Here is a 25,852-nt window from a genome sequence, read left to right as displayed (position 1 = left end):
AGCGCGTGCCGCCCACGTTGTAAGTCTTGGTAATGTGGTGCGGTAGAAGGCTTGCTAATCGGTCAGCTTCTTTGGAAGCAGATTGAGCAGTGCTACGACGACGGAAGGAAAGAAGATGCGGTACAGTGGTGTCAAGCTGCATTGCACAGCATTTTCCAAAATGGAGGAGACCAAAACATTGGAATAGTAGAACGGTAAGAAATGTTTTTCCTTTTTGGACACAAGCATTTACGTCTCACAGGAAGATGATCAAGTGCTATATGGAGCTCTCCAACATGCGAGCTGCTACGAATATATTCGACACCATGGCACCCAGCAGAGTACACCATCCGTTAAGCCGGTATCTTCGGTACAGTCTGGCGCTTCGATGTCAGGATGAGACAGGTGGTAAGAACACCGCTTCAGATGATCAAGGGTCCTGAGATGATGTTTGGCCTAGCACGATCTGCATTGAACTCGCTTGCAGCCATACCGGAGGACAAGAACCGATTTCTGTTCGCTGCCATATCTGAAGCAATGCAACACGGTAGCAGAGGCCAAGCAGCCCAACATATGCAACGACTTTTCGACAAATACAGAGACGACCTACCTGGAGAAGTGGATGGTTGGTCGCTGCTCAGGCAAGTCAACGTGTATGCGTGTATGGCTGATTACTTTACAATAACAATCATATCTTAGGTCCATTGCGCGTCTTCTCCTCTCGGCAATTTCTGAAGAGACTGAGCCACTTGATGAGTACCTCTTGAGGCTATGCGGGGTATTCAAATCTGGTGCGTCCAGAGCCATCGCTGTGGCGGTATTGACTGACTGCCGTAGCCTTGTTGCTCGTCAAAATGCAGGAGGCCAGCAACGGAGAAGATACGGCACTCTCGTTGAAAGAGTACCAATGGTTTGAACAGACTAGCTACTCCGTGGCAGTACGACATGTCAATTCGTGGCCAGCAAGATACATCATCGATTTGTTGTTCTATTCGTGTCAAGTGAGTCTAAGAGACACTCCGCTGTACAAGGTGTTGACTCCGCTAGATCCCATACCCCCCAGATGCGGCGGAAGAGGAGAAGCTTGCAAAGATCATTCGCGAAGGGAATGCTCTCTACATCCAAGCCGTCTTGTACTCTACCAAGGCGAGATCTTTCTCGCCGTCTTGGACAGCCGAGGATCTCCCAAGGTCGTCTTATTCCGACACGGCGCAGCCATCGTCGACAGAGATCGAGAGGATGTTGTATAGACAGGTGCTCGACAAATCTTCACAACTGTATGAACGATTCACTGCATTGCGGTCGTCCCCGTGCCCCTCCGAGACGACTGCAGAGGAAGTCGAGAAGATGGGCGAGAAACTGATCGGCCTGGCGCCTCTAAATTTCGAAGCCGCCTTGTTCCTCGTATCTATCGAAACGGAACCCGGTCGGTGTATGAACGAATCGTCGCTCATCCAGGTTGTCGACCAAGCCATACAGCTGCGGCCAGACTACAGAACTTATTCAATTCTGGCAGACCTGATTTTGTCTGCCTCCACGATCCCTGAATTGCAAGACCAGGGAGAGGGAGAGGGAGCTAAGACTACGCCTCGCCTCGCCGTCTCCACCGCGACCAAGCTTCTGGCGAAACTCATCCAAGGACTTCGAAATCAACCTGAATACGACATTCCACAAGCGTCACGCTGGATCCGATGCGTAGCCCAAGTCATTCTAGATCGGCGTGGCGCACCTCCAACCTCATCCAAGCCAGACTCGAAGTTGGAAGATTTGAATAACTTGGAGACACTGAAAATGATCACGGAGCAAGCGTTGACACTGGCGCGGTCAAACACGACTTCAGTCTCGGAGTCAGGCTCCGGCTCCGGCTCTGACATACAAGCCAGTCGGCATGGCTATCCAGCTGATGAACTCGAATGGCTCGCCACGACGTTATTCAATCTTTGCATCGACCTGTTTGTTTCTTCCCAGGGAGAAGGAGAAGGAGAAGGAGAAGGAGAAGGAGAAGGAGAAGTGGAAGGGGAAAGTGGGCTGACGGCTCGCAGACCCAACATTTCCTCAGGCGATACGAGCGACGCTTTGCAGCCGCACTTCTGGGCCAGAAGGGCTATTGAGATTGCTGATATTCTGGATGCTGACGGCGCTCTGTCAACCACTGGCTGTCCCGCCACTACCACTGGCTCTGGAGATGGCCATCTTCTCTCGAATTTGTTGCGGGAGCGGTCGCGGAGTCTCGGATGGGAGTTTTAGAATCGTGCCATACTACTTGACCACCCTGCCATGCTGTGCCTTGCCACGGCGGCCAATGGTAGTGGTACTATTTCCGGTGGTAGGGGCATTGGTGGTCGTTCTTCCCTAATGGACCATACGAGCCGGTGATTCCTCACGCCTGCAGGTGTGAGAGGCAAGTGAAATCGCTTCATGCCAGGCACAGACGCTTGAGATTAGAAAGAGCAGGTAATTTCAACACGATGCGACGCAAAGATTATTAACCAAACCAGGCCAAACCAAATCAAACCCACCGGCTGCATTTGCCTAGCTTCTATTTGCCGGAACTCACTACATGCCTTAGTAAGGTACCTGGTAGCTGGGGCCAGGACAGAGGAACAGAGAAACAGAAAGACAGAAAAAAGCCATCTTCATCTCTGGCTGAATGAATATTTTCCCATCCTCTGACCTGACCGTGCCCTGGCCGGGTGACCTGGCCGGGAGATGAGCAGTTGGCTGGGCACGAGGCGCGACACTGGCTATGTATGTAGTGACTGGTGACACCACGGAGATAAAGATGAAGATGAGATGGGGTGGGGTGGGGGATTGAGGCGCCCGCAGACAGAAAGCACAAGACAGAAGACCGAAGACAAAAGACAAAAGACAAAAGATAAAAGACAGAATCTGCGTAGATTATCAAGATCCCATTGTCAATTCACGTCATCTCATCTCATCTCATCTCGGCGTACGACGTTCATTATTCACGGCATGTCGTGTCATGTCGTGGCCTCGTAAAGCACCAGACACCAGACACCCGGCGCCCAGAACCAGGAACCCATCCATCATGGTGACGGTGACTGGTGACTGGCGACCGCTGCCTGGTTCCCTCCGATCTTGACGGCGCTTCACCGCCGACGTACGTACGTCTTCAGAACACACCACCCTCCTGTCCCTGTCCTGTAAGCCTTGCGCAGACGCCGACACCGACGCCGACCTTCCAGGGGAGAGGACTTTTAGCCATTACACAAGGGACAAATTCGAGGGACGAATTTGAAGATTGCGGTCCGAGGCTTTGCCCATTGAAGGCACTCGCACTCACTCATCCTGCCCGCTCCGTCTCCGGGTCATCCTTATGGTCCGTTGCTTTTTGTCCTGCCCTTTGATACCAGCCAACCCGAATCCAAGCCAACCCAGCCCAACACAGCCAAGCCAGTCCAACCCAGCCCAGCCCAACATAGCCAAGCCAGTCCAAGTGTTCACGGCCAGCCATGTCCAATACCATCACCAATGACATGTCCGTGAGTCGGGCCAATGTGAAGCGGGGCGTCTCTGAAAGGAAGAAAGGGGAACGGGGAAAGAGAGATCAAGAAGAATTCGTGACTGCTTCTTCGTCTTTTGTCGTCTGTTCGTACGAATATAAAGCGCCTCTATTCGGCTGCTGGTTGCGACAGTTCTCTGTGGTGGTTTGCCGACACCACATTATGTAACGTTGATCAAATGTCCTGTTGTCCACTTGCGAGCGGCGAGTTCGACTTTGTGCTTGGACCCGGTGCCAGATTTATCATCATTGCCAATCTTGGACATCACTGTGCAGCAGAGAATGTGTACGGACTTGGACCAAAAGATCTGCCTGAGACTGGGTCTAGGCCTAGTCTCGCTCTTAATGTTTCCACTCGCTGCTTCACACGTTGGACCTTGGCTACCACGACTTCAAGCTTTTTCATGGTACTCTGTTTGCCCAGGACGTCTAGTTCAGGAACCAGATCATATAATTCGGCATACGAACGAGCAGTGGCATCCCGACGACGTTGTTCCGAGCTCGTGTGATTGGCTTTCTTCTGTTCTTGTGTAAGAGGTACTCTGATGGAATTGGCGACCTGCGAGCCACCAGAAGTACGCTGAGCTTTTGATTTCGATTTGACGGCCGGTGACGAGGTCGTACTGGCCCTTTTCTTGCGAGTCCCCTTTGGGGGAGCAGGATTTGGATTGCGGGATGGGCGAGCTTTGTGAGCAGGCCAGGGTGCAGGTGAAGGAGATCTGGCGGATTCTGTAGCGGCATCGTCATCCTCAGCTTCTGCCTCGGCATCTTGTTCATGATTGCCAACCTCATCCACGGCCCGCACTTCTCTATCGAGCGGTGTATGCGGTTTGCTATTGGGTAAAGGAGTCGGCGGCTGGGACGATGGTCCTTGTTCGTATTTGACAACAGCACTCGGTTTTCTTCTGGGATTGGGTTTGGGTGGAGAGGCTTGCGCGAATCCGATCTGCTGGATGTTGCCTTGAACGAAGCCATTCCTTGGATTCTGGTCTCCCTGGAAATCCTCAAATGTTCTCTTCTTGGACCAATTGGGGCTGGAAGGCTGTGTATTCGGCCGTGTATTGGGTTGCGTGGTACTCGCGCTGGCGGATTCGAACCAATCCATGGGATGTGTTTGCATTGCTTGGGGAATGTCGGGATCCAGAGGATTGTTTGGCGCGGCGTATCCGGTGGGCTGAAAACGAGAGTCAGTGCCAAAAGCCATGGCTTGTCGACCTTGCAATTGAGGCATGTCCATGCTACCGTGGGGTGCGAAGGAGTGTTGCCAACCAGGGCCAAAGGCAGGCTGCATCGAGGCAGCCGTCTGCAGTTGGGTAATGAGAGGGTCGGGGAAGGCTGTGTCATGATAGACGCCTGGGGGCATGCCACTGGCAAGTGTATTCGGCTGCTTGACTGCGTTCACATTCATATGCTGCCCGGCTATTCCATGACCATACGAGAGACCAGCTCCCTGAAGCTGATGCGTATCCACGACATATCGGGGACCGAGGCTGGTGTCAGAGCCTACAAACATGGGTGGCATGCCATAGTACTGGTCAGATCCAGCAACAATATTGAATTGAGACTGGGCGATGTTCTTGTTGGCGGCGGCATTCTGGTCAAAGTCTTGGAAAAAGTTGTCCAGGTCTCGGTTTTCGTGGGCGTTCAGTAAAGGCTGGCCTGGGGGAGGGCCGGGGTGAATGAACTCCGGGAGTCCAAGCCCATGGATATTCTCCTGTTGATCTGCGCAATAGTTGTAAGTAACGGGGTCTACGACAAAGGGATCGGACGTGTGCGCCATACAGCCGAATGGAAAGTTCTGCTGTCCGCCATGGGACGACATTCTCTGAGTTGCCAACATTAAACAAGCTCAACCACCAGGTCTCCGGGACTGCCCTGGAGCAGCCTCGACTCTGAAGTCAAGCCAGCGACAAGGGGCGGTGTTCAACTGTGTTCACCTCTTGTATTCACCTCTTGTGTTCAGCAGCTGGGTTCCTGGGTAGATCGGGATCTTGACGGTGAATATGCAGAAAAATCCTGGGATAATCGGTAATCGGTAGACGTAGACGTAGACGGAGGTAGGGAGAAGGCGCCCAAGCAGTGAAGGACAAGGAAAGATCCGCACTGGAGGTGGTCAAGGTCAGATGAGGTCGATCTGACTACAATCTCGGGGATGTAGATCTGTTGGGACGGCTGTCTGGGGAAGAAGCGGGCGAGCTGTCGAATGCAGGGCGCCCGGCTGCAAATGAAGGGCTTGATGAACACGGCGCAGGGAAGATGAAGAGAGTGAATGGATCACAGTTGATGAACCACGCTCGACCTGGCTCATAGAGGGGTGGTGATTGAGGAAGAAATGGTGCGCGGGTTGAGGGCGAGATTCTTTCACATGTGAAATTGATGCACGAGCAAATACTGATGCGCAGGCGCAGGCGCAGGCGCAGGGACGGCAACAGGCCCGAGTCCAAGGTGCCTGTCAGGACAAGGCTGGTCAAAGTGTCAGTAGTGCTGAGATGAGGTGCTCCATCACCTGGTACCCGCCTAACGGCCCGGCATCAACTTGAACTGCACACTGGCACCGCAACCGCAACCGCAACGGCTACGGCTCAGGTTCCTGAGGCATCCATCGTACGGAGTGCGGATACAGTAAAGGACGGACCTTACAACCCTGTTCGGTGGCCCGGAAGCCTTAAGCCACTTACTCCAAGCCTCGGTCTGGCAACTCCTGTCCTCCGTACTGTATGTACCAACCCCTCCAGCACCGCGCTGGACTATCCTCGAGATGGTGCCGTGACTATGCCGTTGGTACGATGTTACATGTCACATCAATATACCGAACTGCTGCTCGGTACGGAGTACGGAGTACATTATTGTCCAGACTTCTCGTCATTCAGTCAAGTATTCTTGATTAAACCCTGCAATCCCCATCCCCATGCTCCGCCTTCTCCCTTCGGCCCTCGCCTCATCCACACTCTTGATCTCCGCCGCCGGCTTTGCCCACCTGCCATCTGGACAACCACCGATCCGTCACCTGCAATCCACTGCATAGAGACGCCTTGGGTCAACTTGTTCGACAGGATCCAAAGAATCACCCAGATAGGTCCGAGAAGTTCCGCCCACGTGAATAGCCTGATCCTCCATTCGTTGCCACCTCTTGATTCCTTTACAAGCCGTGTTCCCCATCCGGCTTTGCCTTGCTGGATGAACTTACTGATTCCTTGCCAAAATTGGTCAAAGTCCTTCTCCGTCCACAGCGGACTGATCATTTGTCTTCCAGACAACTGTCTGTATTTTCTGTCTCCGATTCGCACAAAGAACTGCCAGTAGCCTCGTTCCAGCACTCCCACATCTCGAGCAACATGGGCGGGTCGAAAATACTTAGAAAGCGGTACCCTGGTCGAGACTTTTTCAAGAGTCTTCGTAAGGTGTGTTGTGAACCTCGACTGTCCTCCTTTGGGATTTGGGCCACACACATTGTCGGCGAGTTGTTTGATGACAGCTGCAGGCTGGTGAGCAGATTGTGGGAGATACAAGCTCACTGGCGGGTGTAATTGGGACTGCTCAAAACCTTGACGAGGGTGTTCGGGCGTGGTCAAGTCCACAAATGCGCGACCAGGTGAACCGGCGGATTCATGCGGTTGCGGCCGTGGTGTGAGCTTGTCAAGTCGCAAAGGCTGAGAAGGAGACATTGTGGATGAAGGGGAGCCAGGGCACCGTCTGAGGCGAGATTCGAGCGGGGACGACCTCGATCTGGGAAGACCTTGACGCTGAAGGGATGAAAAAGTTGTCTCTTGTAGATCATGCGAAGGGCTGTCGTGGTCGTTGTCTCTCTCCCCTTCCAACCGTCGTCTTTGTCCCCTCGACCTCTCGTCAAAAGTCCCTTGACATGACTCTGAAAAAGAGCCATTGTTCCGTCTGTACATCTCATGTCGACTGAGGCAGCTGTGCCGATGTTTGCCTGCGGGATAACAGCTCGAAGAAATAGCCAACGAGTCACTTAAAGATGATGATTTAGAACGGGAACGTCGCCCGCAACTTGCCATTGCAGAAAAGTAAGTGTGTGCCGCGTCGGTAGAGCATCTTTCAGGAGCGGTCTTTGGACGAGGAAAGTCCGTAGCTTCAAATGGAGAGACTCTTCTGTGAAAATGTAAGTCGTGGGAAGGCAGAGGGTCCGATTGAACCTGGCTGCAGAAGCAGTACTGAGCGTCACCACTCCTCAGGAGTAGCTGAGAACTGCGCATCAAGACCATGGAGACCAACCTGGGGGTGTCTTGCGCGACCGTGCCTCGGCCAGCAAGAGGATCGAACTCAGGGCCTGACAGTTTGGTCAGGGTTGCTGGACGAAAATCTAGGATGGATTGCGCAATTGAGGTGTAGCGCTTGTCGTCTCTGGCGGTGCTGCACGCGGTGATATGGACCAGTAATTCATATTGAGACGCGTCCATGGCGGTGAAGTCAAGGTCGCGCCATTCTGTCTTGTGAATGCAACGAGGCGTCAGCAGGTGATGTCAAGTGTGAGGTGTGGCACTCCTAGCAACAGTTGAGGCCTTAGAGCCGTAGCCGAGGGGTTCAGGCCGCAGGCACGGGAAGTCATCTATCGCAGTTACACAAATCTAGACCAGCGTTAGGGCATGGTCATACTGTAGTTTAGCCTCGGGAGCCTCCTAAGCCTGTCGCCCCTTAGCCTCCCAGGCCCCTAAGCTCCCGTCTGCCGCCTAATCTTTAGCAGGCCCGCCCGGGATGGCCATCAAGATAGGCGTCCTCCATACACATACAATTCAATTCCAAATACTCGTCCCAATCGAGCCTGATGGCCTGGTGGCTGCCTGCCACCGCTTAGGCGCTTGCATGTCTAGCCAATAATGTCATTGTCGGGCATGCTATCTGGGCGAAAGAGCCTTTCCACAACGCACGGCTCATGCAGCTGGTCGAGCATCTTCGCTATAAGGCATCCTTGATGCCGCATGTCCTACAGCCTTAGTAGGGGGCACAGCTGTCTTTCTTCTCGTGGATGCCGGGGTTATAACTTCTACTAGGATAACCTTGACTGGCCTACGTGCCTCTACCACAAGAACAACCAAGTCTTCTGTGAGATCCAGTCCCATCCCATCCTTCGCCTCTCCCAAGAATTCTTGATCAGCCATGCTTGAGCAGTCTCTATCTTTGTTCTCCCAGTCATGCGAGACATATGAGTTTTCTATCATAACTTTTGGTCTATAGGGCCCATTCCACTCAGACTGAAGAATCTATACCAAGAGAGCCTCCTCTAGAAGAAACTCTGCCGACTATTCAGGCCTTTCATGATCAGACCTGGTTGCATAACTATGGACAGCTCATGGACAGCCTCGAAACAGCCCAAGCCTCCCCAGACTTTGACCATGGCCGCCATGCCGTTTGGGCGAACGTTGTGCACTACCCTGGGCCAGGCTGATCATAGACCGTGTGCCCCTGCTTGATCTCGAGAGCCTCTAAGCGGTGTACAGGACTGTTTCGCCGTTGCTGAAGAGCGGTGAGAGGTTATAGTGAACAGGAAAGTTACGTTGGCCATGTTGATACTCTATAGGATGTCGAAGGCGGGATCGAGCTCCTCCCAGTACATGTCCCAACCGCCAAGCCGAGGGATAACCATGGCTCTTGGTCTCGAGACCCAGAAATCGGGCCCAGTCCAGCTGCTGTTCTGCGAGTAGCGGCACCGTTGGAGCATGGAAGACGTGATGTCGATCAGCTGCACGAGGCGCAGGTCAGACTATGCCTCGTGGTTGGAAATAACGAAGCCGATCTCCCCTCCCCTCCTTGGTCGTCGGAGGAGTGTCCCCGAGCGCTTATTACGTCAAAAAGGGCGAACAGGGATGATATGTGGAACACAAGGCAGTGGGTACCAAGCAGGACAAAGGAAGGATGAGGCTGGTACCGAAGAGAAGCAGGAGCTTGGTGACGACCGTCCAGAGACCGGTTGCGGAGTGGTCGCTGCAAAACACCTGTTAGACACTGGGAAAAGAGGCCTTCTCAGTGCAGATCCAGGGTAAGGATGTGACGTACCGATGTCCAAAGGGTCAAAGGCAAAGATCAGGATCAGAGGAGAATGAAGCTGGCAGTCGAATGTCATGCTGTTGCCGGTAGGGATGGACCGCGGGGCGCTCGAGCCCTTCCCTCCCGAGACGTGCTTCGGGCACCTACCTTACTGCACCTACTGCACCTAGGTGTCTACCCTAAGCACGAAAGCAACGTTGCGACAAAGGAGTACGGGGTATGGAGTGCCTGGTAAGTTGACAGTTGAACTTAATATTAGTAACACTGCACTGGTCCGACCGCTGAGCAAACTGCGATCGACAACAAAGACGAGGGCACCAAGGGCAATCCTGGCCGCAGGCGGGATGCACGCGTTCTGGCCCAACTTGAAGCGAGTGCGGGCAGGCTCAGGCACCCAACCATCTCATTCTTCCCCGACCTCACCACTGCGACTCTCCTCTTCTGTACGGAGTACCTTTCTTAACATCCCGCCCCCGCCGCCATCTCTCGCCGGCACGACCGCTTCTCGTCACCTCGCGAGAATACTCTGTTGGTGTATTGAGCGACAACTTTATGCTGGCCATGTCTCTTGAGTCTTGTCTGCGAATTTTCTCATAGCTATAGTATCCCAGAGTGGCACAGGTACGACGGGTGTCTTGGTTTTCCCATGTACAACCCTTGCTTATCATTTAGCTAGCACCAAGACGTCCCCCGCCAATCGTTCCTCGTTGCCACCTTGAGAAACCCCCGGCTGGCTGCTTGCTGACCGCTCTGCAACCTACAAGCGTTAGCCGGCGCACTGAGCACCAGCTACCTCTTCTTGGACCATTTACCCTGCTCACCTGCTGCTTTGCAAATCCTCTCGCTATTGGTGCGTCCCTCGGTCAGCAAGCATCATCCAAAGTCTCCGGGCTGCGTACAGTACCTACGCTCTCCCAGTCCCCCCATCATCCGGACGAATTGTCGCAAGTTGTCAGAGCTGCAGCAGTAGCAACAAGCAATGAAGAGGAGGGGACACTGTGACTGCTCCTGTCGAACATAGCAGTCTACACATAACACCACACTCATAAATCTCAGACCACCATACCATTCATTTTCTTTTCGAACACGTCCTGTCAGCGATTTGACGGAGCACCGCTATCCGGTCCTTCTTCGGCTTCCCCATAGGTCTGCCCAACGCTTCTGCGACGTTCTTGTTGCACATCCTGACCTACCACGATCAGCAGTTTTGTCCCGCTCTCAAATATTGAGTTGCGCACGTCCCCCATTGACGAAGCCTCCAGAATCTCGCTGTACCAACCTCAAATTCAACACCACCAGTCTGTTTCATGGCCTGTTTCAGAACAGCAAGCTAACTGCCACATTTCCCAATTCGACCTCTGCGCCTCTTGCATCCGGCATTAACGATTGCGCGTACTCTTCATCTGACACTTCTCATATCCGATCTGTGCGGATCATCCTTTGCCGAATCCTGTTCGGTAATAAATCCATCCCAGGTGGAGGAGGCGCCGGGGTTCCTCACCCCGCGAGCTATACACCCGCAATTTCCACTCGGTCGCTGAAGGGTTGTTCACAAAGCGATTTGCTTCACACACTCGACGTACCATTTGAGTTCCCAACGACGCCTCATTGACATCTCAACATGCAACAACCTCGACCGGACATGGATCCATCCTGGACAGGACAAGACTACGCGACAGGCGCCGCTTTTCGTGAGTCCTTTCTGTCCTGCCCGCCCTTTCTCTCTGGCCTTGAATCAAGCCGATGAACACCCTCCCCTGAGAGATCCGCTGTAATCATGGTCTGGATCCTGGGAAGGCGCAAATGGCACAATGAGGCTTCTGTGCGTCGAGTTGCACAATTGAAAAAGCCGGTGACTGACGGGTAATGCCGTAGATAATGGAAACTCCGGTGAGACAAGAAGCCCACACATGATGGGCGTGGGTTTCTTAAAGGGGTTTGGGGCGATGCAGAAGAAGATGACCAGAGGTATGCGACTGTGTTGTCGATACATGCATCACAGGAAGCTCAACCGTACTAGATGGACAGCCCGCAAAGCGACGAGGCCCCAAGCCAGACAGTAAACCTGCCCAGACTCGAAGGCAAGAACTCAATCGACAAGCTCAAAGGTTAAATAGAGCGTCCTCCTCACAGGTGTTGCGTCCACTAATGAAACTGTGACCTCCAGAACGCATCGTGAAAGGAAGGAGAACTACATTAAGGCCCTTGAGCTGGAACTTTCGCGCCTGAGAGAAACGTTCGTTCACGACCAAAATACACGACATGCCACCATTCAACAGCAAAAGCTGATCATCGACGACCAGCAACGAGAGATTCTGGCACTGAGAGAGATCCTTGCCAGTCGAGGAATCGCCTTTGAGAACGAACTCGAAAACCGCAAGGCCGTGATTGCGATGAGGCCGAAAAGAGAAGAAGCTTCAGTAAGCCCGCCATCTCTGAGCACTTTAAGTCCACTCTCGATGGGTGGCCGCGCCCTTGGATATCAGCAAGTCATGCCAGGAACATCGACCTCGACTACAGGGTATTCACCCCGAACTTACCTCAACGGTGGCGCCATGAGTGTCTCAGGACACTCTCCTGGTACAACTCACCACAGTCAGTCTCCCCTCGGACCCGATGTACAAGAACTTGCCCCTATCAAACAGGAATCTGGAGGGATATCAGATCTGCCTTCACCCGGGGCGGGAATCTTTGAGCGAGAACCACAATTAGGCATAGACTTCATTTTAAAGTGAGAATCCGCTGTCGCTATCATGGGAAGAGCCCCGAGAGACTGACCAACTGTAGACTAGAGCAAACTTGTCGCGACCACGAAGAATACCTCGTGCGAAGGTCATTTGAGTCGCCGGATAACGAAGAAGCACTCTTCTCCGGACATGCGTTGATGGCATCATGCCCGCCTCCAAGCCACATTGAACATGTTCCTGCTCAAAACGCCGGGCTGGTTCCCACCTATGACCACAAAGTGCCGGATGCCGAATCAGTGCAGATCTTGAACAACTTACTCAATTTGAGTCAGACGCTAAGAGGAAGCGCCATTCCGAGTGGGCAGGTGACCCCCATCATGGCTTTGCAATCCCTCAAAGGCCACCGCAACTATACTACTCTCACAAGAGAAGATGTGGTGGGGATGATCGAGGCCATAAAAACCAAAGTTAGATGCTACGGATTTGGGGCGGTGATGGAGGACTTTGAACTCCGTGACGCTCTATCAAGCATCTTCGCAACGAAACCAGAGACTTATGACCAACTTGAGACCGACTATACGGCGGAGATTGACGAGATGTACTCATGAGGCAGAGACGCGCCTGGCGGGACCCGGGAGGCGTTTCAGTCCATGATTGTTTCGGAATTTCGACGCTGGATGCCTGTGTTTTGGCCATGACAGCGATGAGTAAATGAGAATGATAAAATTATGTGCATGGGCAGGTTGGTGAGAAAAAGTCTTGAGTCTAGCCTTGATGTATTCTATAGGATTAGAGGGACTATGGACATGTTGCATTGAATCCTGCACCTTGACGAACACGCCGCCTTGTGCACAACCTCAGCTGGCGTGAGCCGGGGGAGCCGACAGGTCGGCCCGGCCAGGTCCTGACCTTTGTCAGTTGGACCAAGTTGGGCGGTGGGCTGAGGGTCCGTGGAACCGCTTGTCCGACACTGAAGCAAGTTGGTGAGCATGGAGGACATGGGCCCCTAGGCCAGCCAATCTCACTCAGTCCTCTCCGTCGATGTGGTCCTCAATATCAACCAAATCGTTCAGAGCGGTCTCGATGATATCGATTCCTTTCCAAAGATCCTTCTCCGGGATCATCAAGGGTGGCGCAACACGAAGGCGATTTGCAGCCGAATACGCGAGCAGGCCGCGCTGCTTGAGAAGCAGAGCAAGCCGCCTGGCCGTGACGCGACCTGAGGGGTGCGAGTGGTCGAGATAGACGGCGTAGAAAAGACCGCGGCCGCTGAAGCCCAGGAGAGCCGGGGATTTGATTCTTTCCAGTCGCTCCCAGACCAGGGGTCCTAATCTCGCCGCTCGCTCCGCCAGCTTTTCGTCAACCAGAACATCCAAGGCTGCCATCGCAACGGCACTGCCGAGCGGGCTACCGGCAAAGGTGGAACTATTTCTGCAGGGAGACGGTCAGCACTGAGCGGCTTCTTGGTGAGGTCTCGGGAGCGGCGAGGAACAAACATACTCTCCTGTAAGCAATTGGCTCATGGTTTCCCTCATTCCCAAGACCATGCCCATCGGGTAGAAGCCTCCCGTCAAGGCCTTTCCGAGCACCACCATATCAGGCTTGATTCCCTCCCTCTCGTAGGCCATCAAGTGACCGGTCCTACCAAGCCCACATTGAATTTCGTCGGCGATGAACAAAACGTTGTGTTTCTGGCAGAGATCCCGGGCGGCCTTGATGTAGCCATCCGTGGCAACCTTACATCCAGCGTACCCTTGGACGCATTCGACCAGAAAGGCGGCAAGTCTCGGCCCGTCGGCCTCCATCACGGCCTCGAGGTCTTCGATGTGGTTGAAGCGGACCGGACGGCTGGCGCAGAATGGTCCGACCCCGGGCATGAACGGTCCATAGCCTGGAAACTTTCAGCGATGATCTAGGATCTAGGGTCTTTGGGTCTAGCACTGCTCTGCTCACCATTTCTAATGTCTGGGTCGTCGGAGGCGGAAAGAGGGCTCAGCGTCTTTCCGTGGTAGTTTCCCGTGCAAGTCAAGACCAACGCTTCGTTGGGCTTGATGCCCTTCACCGTATAGCCCCATTTCCTCGCGATCTTGATTGCCAGGTCAATAGCCTCGGATCCCGAGTTCATGGACGAGGCCATGTCGTAGCCGAACATCTGGCCATTCTCAGCTTCAACCGTTGCAATTACACGGACACCCAAACGACCGGACGGTCAACATACATCGCAAACCTTCTTGCACAGCACCGGGTACTGGTCGTTGTGGTAGGCACGGCCGGCCAGCGTAATCTTCTGGCATTGATCTATCATAGCTCGAGTGATCCGAGGATGGCAATGTCCCTGGTTGACCACCGAGAACCCGGCCAACTGCTCCAGGTCAGTAGGTCGTACTGGGATGCAGTGCGGGTGGGAGATCAGATATTGGGGCTTGGGCGCAGGATTGGGCTCCGTACAAAGTCAATGTATTCTTTCCCCTCCGGATCCCAAAGACGCGCTCCTTCGGCTTTAGAGAGGACCACAGGCAGGGGCGGGATCCCTCGCGTCACATATTGCTCGTCGTATTCGAGGCAGGTTTTGGTTCCCACGGCGCATTCTGCAGCGGCGGTGCCGGAGCTCGTCTCGACCGACTTGGAAACGCCATTGCCATTGCTGGTCAAGTTTGAAAACGAGGCAGAACTGGAAAGGACGGTGTCAATGATCTTGGCGGGCGCCATGTCGTCGGTACATGTATGCTGCCTCCTGGTTCCAGAACAGACCAGGCCATGTTAATATTAATACTTCCATATTAATTGCAGCTGCGACGGGCGCCGCTTTTCGGTGATCCCTTTTGGGCGACCACACTGACCGGCGGCCGACCATGGCACTGGCTCTGGCTCTGGCACAAGGCGCGCCTTACCTGCGACTCGCAGCTCGGTGCCTTGGGCTGTCAAGCCAGCTTCCGGAAGGGGCAGGTCGTGTCGCCGTCAAGTCGCTCTTACGCAACCAGCGTTGAACATCGAGAGCGAGATGGCCGCCGGCCAGAGAGAGGCACGGGTGGGTTGGCTCCAAGCTCCACCAGATAGATACATACCTACTGAAGTACCTGATGTAGGCCTAAGGCCTGGACGGAGTATCCGTACGCTGGTAATAGCTCTGTGCTTTGGGGGACGAGGCTGCTAAGCTGTAACAGGTGAAAAGGGCCGCCGATACTGTACGGTCACGCATGGTACGTACAATACCGATACAGTACTGGCGGTTGTTGAGATGAGATGTGAAATTACGGTACGCAGCCGCAGTTCTAGCTTCGTCCCGCTACTACCTTAATTGAGACAGTTCCTGTATCCGTCCTCCAATACTGCGTGCTGTGGATTCACTCTCAGAGAGCAGCGGATCTCGTTATCAGTGCCCTGCGTGCTATTGTAAGGTCCTACGCCCGGTTCCCACCTCCACCTCCACCTTACACCTCACACCTCCACTTCGAACTGCCACTCCAGCAACCGTCCGACTTCTCGCTTACCTCTCGGCCACGAACCTCCCACTGAAGCCTCGATCAAGCCAGGTGGGCTGCCTTGAAAGCGCATCATTTACCCTCTGCCATGACCGACTTGCGCTCTCGCTCAGGTTAGTGCAACCATGCGTGGGAAGAAATCATCCGTACGCGCCCGCTGACTGCCATATGTGCTAAGGGTGCCTCACCTGCCGGAGAAGGCACAAGAAGTGTGACGAGGCTAGACCCTGCTGTAGAACCTGCAGCCGGCTCAGCCTCGAATGCGAATACAGCAGTGGGCTTCGGTGGATTGAATTCGGCCGTGTGTCGAGGCCCAGGGTGAGCAGGAAGCAATCACGTCCACTCCCCAAGCCATTGTCAAAGCCAGCGGTGGCCAACAATGAGGCTCCAGCTGCAACATTCGCACCTGCGCCCATCCGCGACTTAGTGGACTTCCATCAACACCAGCAACCATCGCCGGAGAGTCGACATGCTTTGTTATCCCTGTCACCCTCGAGCCACTTGGATGATGGGGAATCTGCAAACGCTTGCTGTGTGCCCCAAGCCAATGATGGCGAGCATCCGTCCATGTCGTATATGTTGCCTGCGCATGATAATGATGAAGATAATGAAGAAGACGATGATGAGGATGAGAGAGAGGAGGGAGACGAGGAAGACGAAGAAGAAACCATCGATTCTGAAAGCCCGGATTTGTGGGTTTTGGACGATGGGATGTTTGGCGGACTCCTGTCCAAATGCTTCCAAACGCCGGGAGAGGGCATTGCCTTTGCTTACTGTAAGTCTCCCACTGTAGCTGCCTGGCTAATTGAAATCTAGCGCTGCTGCTGCTGACTGCAATCCTATCCCAGACTTTAAGTACTTGTCTGGTCTGATTCCTGCATACGACGGGATCCAGAATCCGTACCGTAAACTCTCAACTGTTGCCCTCGAATACCCTGTACTACTTAATACCATCATTTCACTTGCCACGGAATATATGCACTGGCACGGGCATATTCCTGCAGAACTCGCCCTTACACGGCACGACCGTGCATTGGCATCTATTCGCGAAGCCCTCAACGTCTCGTTCACAGGAACCGCTTCCAGCGCGCCTGTCGTGCCCGGCAATGACCGCCTAACCTACAAACAGGCCACCTTGGCCGCGGTTCTTCTTCAGATAACGCGTGTCATCTTCAGCGGCGGGAACGAGGTCGACATGCACCTCAAGTGTGCCCTGTACATACTACAAGAGCTTGACTACATCCATCGACCGACCACGAGCTTCATTGCCCGACTCCTCATGCAGCGATTCGCCATCGTTGACGTCGTAACTTCGATTCTCCGCCGCCGTCGCCCTCATCTTCCTCCGACATCTTGGATTTTCAAGCCACAAGAAACACTCGACTCGACGGAGCCTTCGTTCAGAGAGATGACAGGTTGTCCGCAGCCGATCTTCGGATATTTGGCACGGGCCTGCAACCTGGCCGTCGATGTAGCTGAGGATGTCAACAACATGGAAGTCCTCGAGCAAGCATTCAGACTCGAGAGGGACCTCCATGCCTACGCGCTTGCGCAGGACGCAACTCCCACCACGGTCGAGGGCAAGCGGGGCAGTGGCAGTACGGCTGACGCAAGCCTGACCACGCTCAACGAGTGTTACCGTTGGTGTGTTCATCTCTTGATCCAACGCCGCGTTTACCTAGAACCGACCTTCTCGCGTCGCGTCCAGCAGACTGCCCGCACCCTCTTCCGGCTGATGGCCTCCATACCTGTGGGATCCGGCCCAGACTCATCACTACCCCTCCTCCTCAATCTCGTGGCTCGTGAAGCCGTCAGGGAGGAGGATCGTGCGTGGGTCAGAGAAAGGAATCAGCAGATGGAAGGCGTTTATCCCGACAGTACACGCGATGGCTTCATAGCAATGTGTGAAAAGATGTGGCGCAGGGTTGACGAGTGCATGGAGGTTGGCGGCGTCATGTTGAAGCGGACAGAGGAGGCTCTGGAACTGTTGGAACAGGAAGCAGCGCTTTTCATGTTTTAAGGGAACACTTCAGGGGTGGGAAATGTGGCGTTGGCGGGGATATGAATGAATTTTAGCAATTCGTTTAGGAGCTGGCTGAAGCGCCATGTGAGGCGAAGAGATTCTGCTTCGAGGGTCCGTCGCCAGCGTTACGCAGTCTATATTTTCCCTAGCCTCTTGGTCGGGGCAGGCTTCCATCCGGCCCTGATATACGGATACAGTAGTATGATATGATCTCCGCCGCCGGTGTACCCCCAGCCTCTCTGGAGACTCCCCGGTCGGTATCTGCCTCCCGCATGTCCCAAGTAGGAAACACGGGACGCTCGAGATGCAGATGCAGATCTCCGTGAGCGGGTTCCTGCCCGTCAAACCCTGGCGTGCCGCCTGGCCTAGATAGGGAGGGGATCTCGGGCTCGCCCACTGATCGTTTCGCGTGGAGGGAGTCTGGGTCCGTGCCAGAACGGATCCAGGGAAGACGAAGATAGATCGAACCTAGATCGCATTGAGAGGGATACAAGGTGGTCTGTCGATGTCGCCGAGCCGGCTCGGAGCCTTGGTGGATTTGTTTAAATACTCCCCATATTTTTTAATCGTAGCTTGGCCTTGATCTGACGGCACACTACTGCATCCAGCGGCATTCTTCTTCGGTCGTGATTCTGTAGTTGGGCTTTACAGGCGCTTTTGGAGTTCAGTTGGCACGCCCACATTGCTTTCCGCGCCGTACAGGGCCCAGGTTCAGTCGCATTGTAGACGCATCATGGCCACCGCAAAGCTCCAGCAACGGGTTGGCAAGCAAGACTATAACAAAGCGGCAGTCGTCATCATCGGAGCGGGATTTTCAGGTACCCAAGATCACCGTGGCGCGCGAGAATGAGACAGAAGGGCAAAATCTGAGCTGTTTCTTGGTGCAGGCATCTGTACCGCCATCGACCTCATCCGCCACAACAAGTGCCACAATTTCATCATCCTCGAGAAAAGCAGCTACATTGGGGGGACATGGGGGGACAACCGATATCCTGGATGTCGGTGTGACGGTACAGACATGGTGCAGAAGTCTTCCCTACCGATCCCAGTACTGACATGGCCTTTACAGTGCCGAGTATTCTCTACTCCTATTCCTTTGAGCCCAACCCTGACTGGTCTCGCCACTACTGTGAGCAGGAAGAGATATACGACTACCTCCTGGGAGTGGCGCAGAAATGGGGCTTGTTCAAATACATCCGGTTCAACACGGCCGTGGAAAAGGCCGGCTGGAATGCGCAGACCCAGCAATGGGAAGTAGATGTGCAGGTGACTGGCGGCAAGGACGCCGAATTTGCCGACCGCTATACCATCTCGACCGACTTTCTGGTGTCTGCCGTGGGCCAGCTCAGCGTTCCCAACTACCCCCCAATCGCCGGACTGGACACGTTCCAGGGCAAGACGATGCATTCAGCTCGGTGGGACTGGAACTTTTCACTGCAGGGGAAACGAGTGGCGGTCATTGGCAACGGAGCAACGGCCATCCAGATCATCCCCGAGGTTGCAAAGTGCTGCAGCAGCGTGACGGTGTTCCAGCGAACGCCGAGCTGGATTCTGCCTCGACTGGATGGCGCGATCCCCGGCTGGAAGCGCAAGGTGTACCGCTACGTGCCGTTTGTGATGAAATACCTGCGATCGGCCTTCATGCATTTGCGGGACGCGTACTTCTACGACGCCATCGTCACGCAGGACTCGCGCGGCAACCGTGCTCTGCGCGAGGAGTGTGTAGAATTCCTCAAGAAAGAGATCCCCAACAATGCCGAGCTACGGGCCAAACTGACTCCCGACTACCCTCCGGGCTGTAAACGGATTTTGGTGTCGGACGACCTGTACGCGGCGTACAACGAGCCCAACGTGTTTCTCGAGACGAGTCCGATCGAGCGGGTCACGCGTACGGGCGTGGTGGCGGGAGGGCAGGAACACTCCGTCGACCTGATTGTACTTGCGACCGGCTTCCGCGCCGTCGAGTTTCTGGCTCCCATGCACATCCGCGGGCTGAAGGGACGACCGCTCGACGACATCTGGGCCTCGGGGCCCCGAGCGTACCTGGGCATGATGGTCGAAGACCTTCCGAACTTCGCCATGCTCTACGGCCCCAACACCAACCTCGGCCACAACTCCATCATCCTCATGCTCGAGGCCGAGTCGCACTACATCACGAACCTGATCTCCCAGGTGTGCGCGGCCCGAGCGCACGGCCAAAGCCTCGTCATCACGCCCAGTCGCGCCGCCATGGACCGCTTCAACAACGAGGTCCAGCGCGTTCTCTCCACCAGCACCTACGGCCACCCAGACTGCACGAGCTGGTACAAGAATGAAGCCGGTCTGATCACCAACAACTGGTCCGGCACCGCCCTGGACTACCGCCAGCGCACGTCGCGCATCACTTGGTCCGACTTCGACCTCCAGGGCAGCGCGGCCGAGAGAGTTAAGGCGATGCAGACCACCGTTATCGGCACTGTGGCCGATGAGTCGAACATTGGCACCTGGCGGTTAGGCCACATCGTGAGCGCCGCTACCGCTCTGGCTGTCATTGGGGCGATTGCATTCCGAGGCTCGGCCATCCGAATCTAAAGAGGTAGAACAAAAGTCAGTTAAAGTACAGAAACCATAGTTCGGCTAGTAATGTCTGCTAGAAATAAGAATAAGTGAAATCCTCGATTCTCTTCTTTCTCGTTGACACCTTGCAATCCAAGGGACTATTACGATACATACATAGAATGTACGATGAGTGAGTGAACTATACATGGAATGTACAGTGAGTGAGTGAATCCATACAGGGAATGTATAGTGAGTTAGTGATTCCAGACATGGAATATACAGAGAGTGAGTGATATGCGAGCAACAGCAACAGCAACAGCTACTACTAACACTTAGACGTTGGACCGGTCATGATGCGATGACAGATGCATGAATATGAATCAAAGTATGTCAAACTTAGGGTACATGTAGGCACTAACTCAGGCATTCCTAGCTTTGTCCTTTAACCAGAAGGCTTAGGGGCTGGTATAGGTATAGATAGGCACACCTATATATATAGTCTGGGCCCCTTAGCCTCCCCCATACCCATTCATAGCGAACAAGGAACACTTAACCTTTGACAAAGTAAAGCGAACAAGGAACCTGTCAACCTTTAACAAATGATAGCGAATAAGGAACACTTAACCTTTGACAAAGTAAAATCCTGTACTCGTAAGAGGATCAGGAGACAGTGGTCAACAACATGAATACTCAGAGGATACTCGGCGAGTCGTGGCTCAGCCTTTCGTTTGTTTGATCTTGTTTGATCTTAGATAGTCTTAGAGGCTCTTAGATGATCTTGTTTGATCTTAGAAGTATTAGATGATCTTAATCTTAATCTCAATCTTATCCTTATTCAAGTCGGAACAGCCTATGGTCATAGTTCACCGAGTCCGCCTCCAACGAGGCGCCTATACCCTCCGGATCATCACACAAATCACGATTTCCCGACGCCCCCACACAGATGGCCCTCCCGTTGACCGAGGGGTCGATCGAGAGGCGCAGCACGGCATCAACGGCGTCGCTGAGTTTGGCCAGTTGAACCCCTGACCCTTGGAGCGCGGTGAGCACGTTGGCGGTCATGGCGGTTTCCATGTACCTTTTGTGAACTATTAGTACGGAGTACATGAGTAGATGAGTAGATGTGGTATATGGAGGGTAGGGTGGGGGGTAGGGGATTAGATATAAGGGGGTTTATGTGCGCAAATAGCATGGGATGGGAATTCAGGTACATAGTGCAGGGATAGGATTTCATGTCCATGGAGAGCAGAGGATGGGAGGAATGGGCATGCATAACCATAACTCCTACTTAGAAGCATGGCATGAAAGAAAGAAAGAGCAGGAAAATGAAAGGAAAGGAAAGAAACCCCTGGTAACAGTCGGCAGAATGGAATGTGCTGTACGCACCCCGGGGCCAGCAAGTTGACCCGCACCCCCTCTGCACCAACATACTTCCGCATCGAGTGGAACAGGCCTCGGACGCCGAACTTGGCCGTCATGTACAGCGTGCCGCCGGGGAGGGCGGTGTAGCCGGCCATGGACGACACGAAGGTGATGGCTTTGTTGGTGCTGGTGCGGGAGGGCGCCTGGGTCGGTATCGGCATCTGCATCTGTGTCTGCGTCTGCGTCTGCATCTCCGGCAGCCGGAAGTAATGCATGGCCAGGCTGACCGAGTAGATGACGCCGATCAGGTTGACTTGCAGAGAAGCCAGGTCCGGGCACGGGGGAGGCAGAGCATCCGTGTCTAGCGAGGCCGGCGGGAACCGCTCAGGCCGGAAGACCGAGAGCAGCTGTTCGTGGCCGGTAGCGACGCCCGCGTTCGGCACCACGATGTTGAGCTGGTGCGCGGGATGGAAGTCGAGCGCGGCTCTGAATGCCGCGCTTTGGGATGGGAAGGACGTCACGTCGCAGTGGACGAACCGGGCCCTGTGGGTTTCCTACGGCTCAGCCTTGTGTGTGTGTGTGTGTGTCTGTCTTCGACTGTACCGTATGGGTTTGGGTTTGTGTTCGGGCTCAGGGTCGGGCTCAGTTTAATTTATTCACCTCAGGAGAAGGGCGGTGGTTGGCGGTCTCAAAAGCAAGCAGGCAAAACAGATCAGAATCAGACGGACCTCAATCCCTGAGAAGTCATCTCCCGTTCCAGCAGCTGGCCTGCGTCGACCTGCACGTCCCCGAACGTCACGTAGGCGCCGGCTTTCCCAAAGGCTCGCACGAGTGCTGCTCCCAGGCCCGAAGCACCGCCGGTGATGAAGACACCGGCACCGCGCACACTGGAGGCGTCGAAGGCGGTCGAGAGGTCGAGCGGGGGCGAAATGCCGTCCATGGTGATGGAGCGTCTGGTTTTTTGCTATTGTACAGTATACTGTACGGATATCTCTAGATACCTAGGTAGTCATTATCCATCACGTCTTATAGTGGCTGGCCAGGCGAAGGAGGATACTGTAAGGCACACTGCATATGCACAATTGTCGCCAGCGCCGAACCCTTTTCTTCTTCCTCTGTATCTGATCTTGTATGGACGGTACTGTACTGTACCTGGTAGGGGCTGACGATGTTATGTTCTGCATTCTGTACGGGGTACGCTGTACACTACCTGGTAATCACTCACTGTACGGGTACACTCACTGTACCTACCGGTACTCTGTAATGTACAAGGGAGATACAGTACCTAGGTCCAGGGTGCACTCCTAGGTGTAGTACGAAGGTACAATCACCAATACGGTACAGTCCAGCTTCGATGCTGGACCGGTACGGCCTTAACCCGCGACAGACAGCCTTAGGCCATGCCGCAAAAGGAGATGGGCGCCGCCAGACACTCGTAGTGGTGTACGGTAGTATCGGGAAGAGGGAGGAGGGAGGGCATACAGTAAGTATTACACAACCGCAACTGATAAGACTTCCGTTCCGGGTGTCAGTCAGCTTATCAGGCCTGACTTGGGCTCTAGGTTTCAGCGTCCCGCTCTGCCCAACTGGAACGGAAACTCAATCTGACGCAGAATACAGTACAGTACAGTACCGTACCGTCCACTACATTACTTTCCTGAGGTACCTAGTAGGTAGACTGGATACCTGGATATCTACCTTTAGATACGGATACCTAGATACCTAGATATACATGGCTGGCCTAAGGGCTCCAAGGCTAAGGTAAGGACTAAAGACCCTCCCTTTCCACCAACCGTGCTCCACGAGACGAGGCTCGACCACTCCCGAATCCAATGCTAACAGCCACGTTCTGATAGTCCTCCCCCTAGCCTGGTCTTCCCCGCTTCGCCCGTGCTCTCAACTCCCGCTGGTGGATTGTGCATGGTGGAGCGAGCGGCGTCCCGAAAGAGCATATTAGGCAAAAGCCGCCGCCCCGTGACACCATGAAGCTCGACTCTCTCCTGTGTGAAGGCAGGCTGATAGAGAGAGTGAGAGAGAATGACAGTTGGAGATAGGCTTGCTTCGAGACCACCTATCCGATAGCAGCTTCGCCTCCCTTGCGTCCTCTATCAAGCATCTGAAGTGTGTCGAGATTGATACGATATGAACCGGAGTCCATGACCAGGCATCGAACCACCCCTTATCAACACCACCGGTACACGGACGGCATGTGCGTGTGCGTGTGCAGGGCCAGTCGAGCATCATATTAAACCCCTCTGGCTTCATCCATCTTCACAGTCACACACATACCGTCGAGTCAATCCCTCACCTGCCTGCCTGCCTCTGACTTAATTCTCCTGAGAGCAGCTCCTCGAGGCGACTTTCTCGGTCCTTGAAAATACCTGACCACTCCTGTTCGTTCCACACATCTCATCCATCCCATACCATCACAGTCTGCGACGTCGTCGTCGACAACGACAACGGCAGCCTGCAAGATGGCTCCGAGAATCCTCCAAAGGCATCTGGCCTTCAACCAGAACATCGTGTCTGGAATGGTCGTCTTCTTCAGCGCCGGTATCTATCTTGCCGTCCTCGGCCTCGGTGCTGGTGGTGGCAAGCCGAGTTCCCAGGTCGGTCTTGGTCTTGGTCTTGGACCTGGAGCCTGAATGGCGTCCTGTCCTGTCCTGATCCCACCATCCATCGTGCCAAAGTGCTAACCTGGCTGCAGCGCGTGAGTGATATCACGAATTGCTCGCTTTATGCCGTGACCGCCGTATTTGGCTTCTTCTCCGGCTCGATCTTGAACAAGTTGGGACCTAGATGGTAGGGTTTTCCGTCTTCCATCTTAATCCTCGTCCTCCGAAGGCCTGGCTGCAGGGTGAAGCCCAGCCCGGTTGATGTGGAAGCTGAACCCAAAAGGGAACAGATAAAGAACATGAAAATGAGAGTGACAATGAATGCTGACACCAGTGTTCTAGGACCATGGCCATCGGGGCGGCAGGATACCCCTTCTACGTCGCCGGACTCTTCTAGTAAGCAGCTCCCCAAGGCCCAGCCCCAGCCCCAACCCGTTTGCTTGAATTCTTTGTCCTTTGTCAAGAACCGTGATCCTCGATGTAAACACACTTCCACACCGTACTATACTGAATACCCCACAGCTACGACCGAACAGGCGGTCAAGTCTTCCCCATCGTCGGCGGCGTCATTCTCGGCTTCTGCTGTCCGTTGATGTGGAACACGGCCATGGCGGTGCAGTGGTCTTACGCGACCGAGGCGGAGAAAGGGCTGTACATCACGATACAGTTTCTGTTGAACGCGGCCGGGTCCATCATCGGGTCTCTGGTGGCCTTCATCATCATCCTCAAGGGCGCGACGGCCAGCGAAGGCTCCCCGACCGCGGTGTACATCACCTTCCTGGTGCTGATGCTGCTCGGCTTCGTCACCGCCGTCTTTGGCCTGGTGTCGCCGGGCAAGGTGGAGAGATCCGATGGCACGCACGTCGCCGTCTTCCGCGTGCTGCCGTACAAGGAGGAGTTGAGGGGCGTGTGGGAGGCGCTCAAGGAACCGCGCATCATCGCCATGCTGGTGGTGTCGGTGTGCACCGAGTTCCCCGTCGCCATCATGCCCATCCTCAACGCCCACTACTTCAGCCTGCGCGCCCGCGCCCTGAACAGTGTCCTCTTCGACGTCATGTTCCTGCCTTCCGCCCCGGCCTTCATGTACCTGCTGGATCGCCTGCCCTTTGGCCGCACCAAGCGCGGCCTGATTTCCTTGGGCGTCGCCACCGTCGTCATGGTCACCGCCTGGATCTCACTCATCTGCTGGGTCTGTATCTCACACACCTTTGCCAACCCCCCGCTGGGCGGTGTCGACTGGTCCGACGCCAACTACGCCGGGCCTTTTGTCCTCTATCTCTCCTTTGGCATCGTCTTCACCGTCCATCAGTTGATTGGAATGTGGACCATGGCCACCTTGACCAACGATCCGAGAAAGCTAGGCATCTACGGTGGTATCTGGAGAGGTATCTCGGGCGGTGGTTTGTGTATTTGCTTTGCCATGAGTGCAGGCCACGTCTCATACAAGTATGTTCATGTTATTCCACGGCCCCTGGTGGATAGTCGGAAGCCCAAGTTCGAAGCCCAGGTCTGAGTCATGGGTCCTGAGTCCGAGCCTTGAGCTTGGAGCTCTGGCTTCGATTCCAGTCTCCCTCACCACGTCTCATGTCATCCTGCTTCTGCTTCTGCAAAAGAACAACATGAGCATGACAGCATGC

General features: G+C 54.5%; 9 protein-coding genes across 9 annotated transcripts; 5 read left to right on the top strand and 4 right to left on the bottom strand.

The window, feature by feature from the left end:
• Positions 1-833: 833 nt before the first annotated feature.
• On the top strand, positions 834-2,226 carry A1O3_09304 (uncharacterized protein; the record flags this gene model as incomplete). The annotated part of the gene is made up of 2 exons (XM_007739398.1): positions 834-980; positions 1,027-2,226. The coding sequence occupies 2 exons, from the start codon at positions 834-836 to the stop codon at positions 2,224-2,226; spliced, it is 1,347 nt and encodes a 448-aa protein (XP_007737588.1).
• A 1,541-nt stretch (positions 2,227-3,767) lies between these two features.
• On the bottom strand, positions 3,768-5,324 carry A1O3_09303 (uncharacterized protein; the record flags this gene model as incomplete). The annotated part of the gene is made up of 1 exon (XM_007739397.1): positions 3,768-5,324. One exon carries the CDS (start codon positions 5,322-5,324, stop codon positions 3,768-3,770), a length of 1,557 nt encoding a protein of 518 aa, XP_007737587.1.
• A 1,048-nt stretch (positions 5,325-6,372) lies between these two features.
• A1O3_09302 (uncharacterized protein) lies at positions 6,373-7,167 on the bottom strand (the record flags this gene model as incomplete). Its single annotated transcript, XM_007739396.1, has 1 exon — positions 6,373-7,167. The coding sequence occupies one exon, from the start codon at positions 7,165-7,167 to the stop codon at positions 6,373-6,375; it is 795 nt and encodes a 264-aa protein (XP_007737586.1).
• Positions 7,168-11,421: 4,254 nt separating this feature from the next.
• On the top strand, positions 11,422-12,803 carry A1O3_09301 (uncharacterized protein; the record flags this gene model as incomplete). Its single annotated transcript, XM_007739395.1, has 4 exons — positions 11,422-11,476; positions 11,529-11,616; positions 11,676-12,239; positions 12,296-12,803. The coding sequence occupies 4 exons, from the start codon at positions 11,422-11,424 to the stop codon at positions 12,801-12,803; spliced, it is 1,215 nt and encodes a 404-aa protein (XP_007737585.1).
• Positions 12,804-13,220: 417 nt separating this feature from the next.
• Positions 13,221-14,904, bottom strand: A1O3_09300 (ornithine-oxo-acid transaminase; the record flags this gene model as incomplete). Its single annotated transcript, XM_007739394.1, has 5 exons — positions 13,221-13,626; positions 13,696-14,086; positions 14,149-14,347; positions 14,414-14,557; positions 14,644-14,904. The coding sequence occupies 5 exons, from the start codon at positions 14,902-14,904 to the stop codon at positions 13,221-13,223; spliced, it is 1,401 nt and encodes a 466-aa protein (XP_007737584.1).
• A 1,340-nt stretch (positions 14,905-16,244) lies between these two features.
• A1O3_09299 (uncharacterized protein) lies at positions 16,245-17,697 on the top strand (the record flags this gene model as incomplete). The annotated part of the gene is made up of 2 exons (XM_007739393.1): positions 16,245-16,452; positions 16,526-17,697. 2 exons carry the CDS (start codon positions 16,245-16,247, stop codon positions 17,695-17,697), a joined length of 1,380 nt encoding a protein of 459 aa, XP_007737583.1.
• A 736-nt stretch (positions 17,698-18,433) lies between these two features.
• A1O3_09298 (uncharacterized protein) lies at positions 18,434-20,271 on the top strand (the record flags this gene model as incomplete). The annotated part of the gene is made up of 3 exons (XM_007739392.1): positions 18,434-18,518; positions 18,588-18,710; positions 18,770-20,271. 3 exons carry the CDS (start codon positions 18,434-18,436, stop codon positions 20,269-20,271), a joined length of 1,710 nt encoding a protein of 569 aa, XP_007737582.1.
• Positions 20,272-21,069: 798 nt separating this feature from the next.
• Positions 21,070-22,540, bottom strand: A1O3_09297 (uncharacterized protein; the record flags this gene model as incomplete). The annotated part of the gene is made up of 3 exons (XM_007739391.1): positions 21,070-21,316; positions 21,625-22,143; positions 22,329-22,540. The coding sequence occupies 3 exons, from the start codon at positions 22,538-22,540 to the stop codon at positions 21,070-21,072; spliced, it is 978 nt and encodes a 325-aa protein (XP_007737581.1).
• Positions 22,541-24,561: 2,021 nt separating this feature from the next.
• Positions 24,562-25,728, top strand: A1O3_09296 (uncharacterized protein; the record flags this gene model as incomplete). Its single annotated transcript, XM_007739390.1, has 2 exons — positions 24,562-24,611; positions 24,738-25,728. The coding sequence occupies 2 exons, from the start codon at positions 24,562-24,564 to the stop codon at positions 25,726-25,728; spliced, it is 1,041 nt and encodes a 346-aa protein (XP_007737580.1).
• Positions 25,729-25,852: the final 124 nt, after the last annotated feature.

This window comes from Capronia epimyces (assembly GCF_000585565.1).
Source record: "Capronia epimyces CBS 606.96 chromosome Unknown aczIQ-supercont1.9, whole genome shotgun sequence".
Taxonomy (NCBI): Eukaryota; Fungi; Ascomycota; class Eurotiomycetes; order Chaetothyriales; family Herpotrichiellaceae; genus Capronia; species Capronia epimyces.
This window is presented reverse-complemented; position numbering and strand designations above follow the sequence as displayed.